This window comes from Carcharodon carcharias (genome assembly GCF_017639515.1).
Source record: "Carcharodon carcharias isolate sCarCar2 chromosome 37 unlocalized genomic scaffold, sCarCar2.pri SUPER_37_unloc_6, whole genome shotgun sequence".
NCBI lineage: Eukaryota > Metazoa > Chordata > Chondrichthyes > Lamniformes > Lamnidae > Carcharodon > Carcharodon carcharias.
Genome location: NW_024470771.1, coordinates 204364 through 211066, shown reverse-complemented (window position 1 = coordinate 211066; position 6703 = coordinate 204364). Strand labels below are relative to the sequence as shown.

Below are 6703 nucleotides of genomic sequence, written 5' to 3'. Positions count from 1 at the left end.
ATGGGATTAGGGAGGAGTTGGGGTGGGATTAGGGGGGAGTTGGGGTGGGATTAGGGGGGAGTTGGGGTGGGATTAGGGAGGAGTTGGGGTGGGATTAGGGAGGAGTTGGGGTGTGATTAGGGAGGAGTTGGGGTGGGATTAGGGAGGAGTTGGGGTGGGATTAGGGAGGAGTTGGGGTGGGATTAGGGGGGAGTTGGGGTGGGATTAGGGAGGAGTTGGGGTGGGATTAGGGAGGAGTTGGGGTGGGATTAGGGAGGAGTTGGGGTGGGATTAGGGAGGAGTTGGGGTGGGATTAGGGAGGAGTTGGGGTGGGATTAGGGAAGAGTTGGGGTGGGATTAGGGAGGAGTTGGGGTGGGATTAGGGGGGAGTTGGGGTGGGATTAGGGGGGAGTTGGGGTGGGATTAGGGGGGAGTTGGGGTGGAATTGGGGGGAGATGGGGTGGGATTAGGGAGGAGTTGGGGTGGGATTAGGGAGGAGTTGGGGTGGTATTAGGGAGGAGTTGGGGTGGGATTAGGGGGGAGTTGGGGTGGGATTAGGGAGGAGTTGGGGTGGGATTAGGCGGGTGTTGGGGTGGGATTAGGGAGGAGTTGGGGTGGGATTAGGGAGGAGTTGGGGTGGGATTAGGGGGGTGTTGGGGTGGGATTAGGGAGGAGTTGGGGTGGGATTAGGGGGGAGTTGGGGTGGCATTAGGGGGGAGTTGGGGTGGCATTAGGGGGGAGTTGGGGTGGCATTAGGGGGGAGTTGGGGTGGGATTAGGGGGAGTTGGGGTGGGATTAGGGGGGAGTTGGGGTGGGATTAGGGGGGAGTTGGGGTGGGATTAGGGGGGAGTTGGGGTGGGATTAGGGAGGAGTTGGGATGGGATTAGGGGGGAGTTGGGGTGGGATTAGGGAGGAGTTGGGGTGGGATTAGGGGGGAGTTGGGGTGGGATTAGGGAGGAGTTGGGGTGGGATTAGGGAGGAGTTGGGGTGGGATTAGGGGGGAGTTGGGGTGGGATTAGGGAGGAGTTGGGGGTGGGATTAGGGGACGAGTTGGGGTGGGATTAGGGAGGAGTTGGGGTGGGATTAGGGAGGAGTTGGGGTGGGATTAGGGAGGAGTTGGGGTGGGATTAGGGAGGAGTTGGGGTGGGATTAGGGAGGAGTTGGGGTGGGATTAGGCGGATGTTGGGGTGGGATTAGGGGGGAGTTGGGGTGGGATTAGGGAGGAGTTGGGGTGGGATTAGGGAGGAGTTGGGGTGGGATTAGGCGGGTGTTGGGGTGGGATTAGGGGGGAGTTGGGGTGGGATTAGGCGGGTGTTGGGGTGGGATTAGGGAGGAGTTGGGGTGGGATTAGGGGGGAGTTGGGGTGGGATTAGGGAGGAGTTGGGGTGGGATTAGGGAGGAGTTGGGGGTGGAGAGTTTGAGGACTAAGTGCCCTCAGTTTGTCAGAGCAACACAACAACACTTGCTCACTCACTTTATTGGTTTGATAAGGTAAGCGAAGTAACTGGTGCGCCCATCAGGCTCCAGTTCAAAGGCTGTGACGTTGACCTTCCAAACTCTCTCCAACCAAAGAATCCTCACATCTGGATCCTCATCAGACACCTGTAGCACCGAGCCCCCAGCATGCATCACGCGCACTGACTCTGACAGTGCTTGCTTCACCGCCAAGCCCCCATCTGTACGAAAGGAAATCCAGAGTCAGTAACTACTTAACAGAGAGGTGTGGGCAGCCTCTGAGTAATGCCACAACTTGGTCCAGAATTCCCGCTTACCATTTGCCCGGAGCATTGCGTCCATCGTTCCCTTGTCCAGGATGAGGTCAAACGTCCCTGACTGGAAGTCCAAAAGGTGGGTGGCGTCAGCCTGCAGAAAATGCAGTTGAGAAGCTGGGTTCCCAGGTGCAGGAAGTGGTGAAAACTGTGCTTGCATCAGACTCACAGCCACAGGAGAGAAATCCACGCAGTAGACATGGAGCGGGAAAGGGCAATCACAGTACAGCCGGGGACCCAACTCCGATGTGCCACAGCCAAGATCCAGTAGTTTCCGTGGCCCATCCTTATCCACCCCCAGCAGCAGCTCAACCAAGATCCCATGGAGTGAGGAGTAGCCAAGAAACCAATCAAAGTGCTTAAAGGGCTGGGCTAGGCTCTTGAGATAGAATCTGTCCCAGGCTGTTCTCTTCTCCAAATTCTCCAGCAAATCATCTGCAAGAACAACAGATCTTCAATACATACTGAAAAGAGCAGGTTACAGGGATAGGGAGGGTTGTAGGGGCTGGAGGAGGTTACAGAGATAGGGAGGGTTGTAGGGGCTGGAGGAGGTTACAGAGATAGGGAGGGTTGTAGGGGCTGGAGGAGGTTACAGAGATAGGGAGGGTTGTAGGGGCTGGAGGAGGTTACAGAGATAGGGAGGGTTGTAGGGGCTGGAGGAGGTTACAGAGATAGGGAGGTGTGTAGGGGCTGGAGGAGGTTACAGAGATAAGGAGGGCTGTAGGATCTGGAGGAGGTTACAGAGATAGGGAGGGGTGTACGGGCTGGAGGCGGTTACAGAAATAGGGAGGGGTGTAGGGAGGGGGGTAGGGAGGGGGGGTGGGGGAGGGGGGGTGGGGGAGGGGGGGGTGGGGAGGGGGGTGGGGAGGAGGGAGGGGGTAGGGGAGGAGGGAGGGGGTAGGGGAGGGGGGTGGGGGTAGTGAGGGGGTAGGGGAGGAGGGAGGGGGTAGGGAGGGGGTAGGGGAGGAGGGAGGGGTGTGGGGAGGGGGTAGGGGAGGAGGGAGGGGGTGGGGAGGAGGGAGGGGGTAGGGGAGGGGGGTGGGGGTAGGGAGGGGGTAGGGGAGGAGGGAGGGGGTAGGGGAGGAGGGAGGGGGTAGGGGAGGGGGGTGGGGGTAGGGGAGGGGGGTGGGGGTAGTGAGGGGGTAGGGGAGGAGGGAGGGGGTAGGGAGGGGGTAGGGGAGGAGGGAGGGGGTGGGGAGGAGGGAGGGGGTAGGAGAGGGGGGTGGGGGTAGTGAGGGGGTAGGGGAGGGGGGTGGGGGGTAGTGAGGGGGTAGGGGAGGAGGGAGGGGGGTAGGGGAGGGGGGTGGGGGTAGGGAGGGGGTAGTGAGGGGGTAGGGGAGGAGGGAGGGGGTAGGGAGGGGGTAGGGGAGGGGGGTGGGGGTAGGGAGGGGGGTAGGGGAGGAGGGAGGGGGTAGGGGAGGAGGGAGGGGGTAGGGGAGGGGGGTGGGGGTAGGGGAGGGGGGTGGGGGTAGGGAGGGGGTAGTGAGGGGGTAGGGGAGGGGGGTGGGGGTAGGGGAGGAGGGAGGGGGTAGGGGAGGAGGGAGGGGGTAGGGGAGGGGGGTGGGGGTAGGGAGGGGGTAGTGAGGGGGTAGGGGAGGAGGGAGGGGGTAGGGGAGGGGGGTGGGGGTAGGGAGGGGGTAGTGAGGGGGTAGGGGAGGAGGGAGGGGGTAGGGGAGGGGGTAGGGGAAGAGGGAGGGGGTAGGGGAGGGGGGTGGGGGTAGTGAGGGAGTAGGGGAGGAGGGAGGGGGTAGGGAGGGGGTAGGGGAGGAGGGAGGGGTGTGGGGAGGGGGTAGGGGAGGAGGGAGGGGGGTGGGGAGGAGGGAGGGGGTAGGGGAGGGGGGTGGGGGTAGGGAGGGGGTAGGGGAGGAGGGAGGGGGTAGGGGAGGAGGGAGGGGGTAGGGGAGGGGGGTGGGGGTAGGGGAGGGGGGTGGGGGTAGTGAGGGGGAAGGGAGGGGGGTAGGGGAGGAGGGAGGGGGTGGGGAGGAGGGAGGGGGTAGGGGAGGGGGGTGGGGGTAGTGAGGGGGTAGGGGAGGGGGGTGGGGGTAGGGGAGGAGGGAGGGGGTAGGGGAGGGGGGTGGGGGTAGGGAGGGGGTAGTGAGGGGGTAGGGGAGGAGGGAGGGGGTAGGGAGGGGGTAGGGGAGGGGGGTGGGGGTAGGGAGGGGGTAGTGAGGGGGTAGGGGAGGAGGGAGGGGGTAGGGGAGGGGGGAGGGGAGGAGGGAGGGGGTAGGGGAGGAGGGAGGGGGTAGGGGAGGGGGGTGGGGGTAGGGGAGGGGGGTGGGGGTAGGGAGGGGGTAGTGAGGGGGTAGGGGAGGGGGGTGGGGGTAGGGGAGGAGGGAGGGGGTAGGGGAGGGGGGTGGGGGTAGGGAGGGGGTAGTGAGGGGGTAGGGGAGGGGGGCGGGGGTAGGGAGGGGGTAGGGGAGGGGGGTGGGGGTAGTGAGGGGGTAGGGGAGGAGGGAGGGGGTAGGGGAGGGGGGTGGGGGTAGGGAGGGGGTAGTGAGGGGGTAGGGGAGGGGGGTGGGGGTAGGGAGGGGGTAGGGGAGGGGGGTGGGGGTAGTGAGAGGGTAGGGGAGGAGGGAGGGGTAGGGGAGGGGGGTGGGGGTAGGGAGGGGGTAGTGAGGGGGTAGGGGTGGAGGGAGGGGGTAGGGAGGGGGTAGGGGAGGAGGGAGGGGGTGGGGAGGAGGGAGGGGGTAGGGAGGGGGTAGGGGAGGAGGGAGGGGGTAGGGGAGGAGGGAGGGGGTGGGGGAGGAGGGAGGGGGTAGGGAGGGGGTAGGGGGTAGTGAGGGGGTAGGGGAGGAGGGAGGGGGTGGGGAGGAGGGAGGGGGTGGGGAGGGGGTAGGGGAGGAGGGAGGGGGTGGGGAGGAGGGAGGGGGTGGGGAGGAGGGAGGGGGTGGGGAGGAGGGAGGGAGTAGTGAGGGGGTAGGGGAGGAGGGAGGGGGTAGGGAGGGGGTAGTGAGGGGGTAGGGGAGGAGGGAGGGAGTAGTGAGGGGGTAGGGGAGGAGGGAGGGGGTAGGGAGGGGGTAGTGAGGGGGTGGGGAGGAGGGAGGGGGTAGGGGAGGGGGGTGGGGGTAGGGAGGGGGTAGTGAGGGGGTAGGGGAGGAGGGAGGGGGTAGGGAGGGGGTAGTGAGGGGGTAGGGGAGGAGGGAGGGGGTAGGGAGGGTGTAGTGAGGGGGTAGGGGAGGAGGGAGGGGGTAGGGGAGGAGGGAGGGGGTAGGGAGGGGGTAGGGGAGGAGGGAGGGGGTGGGGAGGAGGGAGGGGGTAGGGGAGGAGGGAGGGGGTAGGGAGGGGGTAGGGGAGGAGGGAGGGGGTAGGGGAGGAGGGAGGGGGTAGGGAGGGGGTAGGGGAGGAGGGAGGGGGTAGGGGAGGAGGGAGGGGGTAGGGGAGGAGGGAGGGGGTAGGGGAGGAGGGAGGGGGTAGGGAGGGGGTAGGGAGGGGGTAGGGGAGGAGGGAGGGGGTAGGGGAGGAGGGAGGGGGTAGGGGAGGAGGGAGGGGTTAGTGAGGGGGTAGGGGGTGGGGAGGGGGTAGGGGAGGAGGGAGGGGGTGGGGAGGAGGGAGGGGGTAGGGGAGGAGGGAGGGGGTAGGGGAGGAGGGAGGGGGGTAGTGAGGGGGTAGGGGTTGGGGAGGGGGTAGGGGAGGAGGGAGGGGGTAGTGAGGGGGTAGGGGAGGAGGGAGAGGGTAGGGGAGGAGGGAGGGGTGGGAGGGAGGGAGGGAGGGAGGGGGTAGTGAGGGGGTAGGGGAGGAGGGAGGGAGTAGTGAGGGGGTAGGGGAGGAGGGAGAGGGTAGGGGAGGAGGGAGGGGGTGGGGAGGAGGGAGGAGGGAGGGGGTAGGGAGGGGGTAGGGGAGGAGGGAGGGGGTAGGGAGGGGGTAGGGAGGGGGTGGGGAGGAGGGAGGGGGTAGGGGAGGAGGGAGGAGGGAGGGGGTAGGGAGGGGGTAGGGGAGGAGGGAGGGGGTAGGGAGGGGGTAGGGGAGGAGGGAGGGGGTAGGGAGGGGGTAGGGAGGAGGGAGGGGGTAGGGAGGGGGTAGGGGAGGAGGGAGGGGGTAGGGAGGGGGGTAGGGAGGAGGGAGGGGGTAGGGAGGAGGGAGGGGGTAGGGAGGAGGGAGGGGGTAGGGGAGGAGGGAGGAGGGAGGGGGGTAGGGAGGGGGTAGGGAGGAGGGAGGGGGTAGGAGGGGGTAGGGGAGGAGGGAGGGGGTAGGGGAGGAGGGAGGGGGTAGGGAGGGGGTAGGGGAGGAGGGAGGGGGTAGGGGAGGAGGGAGGGGGTAGGGGAGGAGGGAGGGGGTAGGGAGGGGGTAGTGACCCCCCCCCGGGTGAAGGCCTCTCTCGGGCCCGACGCTCCCTCACTTACCCCGGGCGGGCGGCCGGGAGCGGCTCCGGCGGTTGAGGAACCGGAGAATCCCCGGGGCCGTCAGGAAAGTCCGGGCGGAGCGGAGGAGCCGCGGGCCGGACATGGGGGGGGGGGGGGGGGACGGGACCGGGACCGGGACCGGGACCGGGGCAGGAAACGGAGAGAGGGGCCGAGCGGCCTCAGCCCAGACCCCGCCCACGGGGGAGAACACAGTGCGGGGGGGGCGGGGCCGGAAGTGGGGACCTGGGTTGTGCGTGGGTGAGGGGGTGGGGCCATGGAGGGGGTGGGGCCATGGAGGGGGTGGGGGGGGAAGGAGGAGGAGGCGGGGCCGGGGGTGGGGGGCGGGGCCGGGGGTGGGGGGCGGGGCCGGGAGTCGGGGCCGGGGGTGGGGGGGCGGGGCCGGGGGTGGGGGCCGGGGGTGGGGGGGCGGGGCCGGGGGTCTGGGGAGGGGCCGGGGGCGGGGGCCGGGGGCGGGGCCGGGGGGTCGGGGCCGGGGGTGGGGGGGGCCGGGGACGGGGGTGGGGGGGGGGCGGGGCCGGAGGCCAGGGGGGGGGGGGGGGCGGGGCCGGGGGCGGGGGGCGGGGCCGGGGGTGACAGAGGGTTCGTGCTGAGGTG

At 68.3% G+C, this 6703-nt stretch overlaps 1 protein-coding gene across 1 annotated transcript; it reads right to left on the bottom strand.

Annotated features, from left to right (window-relative positions):
* Positions 1–1439: 1439 nt before the first annotated feature.
* cskmt (citrate synthase lysine methyltransferase) lies at positions 1440–6235 on the bottom strand. The gene is made up of 3 exons (XM_041182098.1): positions 6089–6235; positions 1752–2183; positions 1440–1655 (listed from the first exon to the last, which is right to left on the bottom strand). The coding sequence occupies exons 1-3, from the start codon at positions 6189–6191 to the stop codon at positions 1450–1452; spliced, it is 741 nt and encodes a 246-aa protein (XP_041038032.1). The 5' UTR covers positions 6192–6235; the 3' UTR covers positions 1440–1449.
* Positions 6236–6703: the final 468 nt, after the last annotated feature.

What these genes read in the sequence shown, in the direction of transcription:
- cskmt (XM_041182098.1), bottom strand. Translation starts at nt 6,191, where the DNA reads ATGTCCGGCCCGCGGCTCCTCCGCTCCGCCCGGACTTTCCTGACGGCC. An exon ending in CTCCCGGCCGCCCGCCCGGG is followed by an intron (nt 2,184 to 6,088) that starts GTAAGTGAGGGA and finishes TTGTTCTTGCAG; the next exon opens with ATGATTTGCTGGAGAATTTG. An exon ending in CGCAATGCTCCGGGCAAATG is followed by an intron (nt 1,656 to 1,751) that starts GTAAGCGGGAAT and finishes CCTTTCGTACAG; the next exon opens with ATGGGGGCTTGGCGGTGAAG.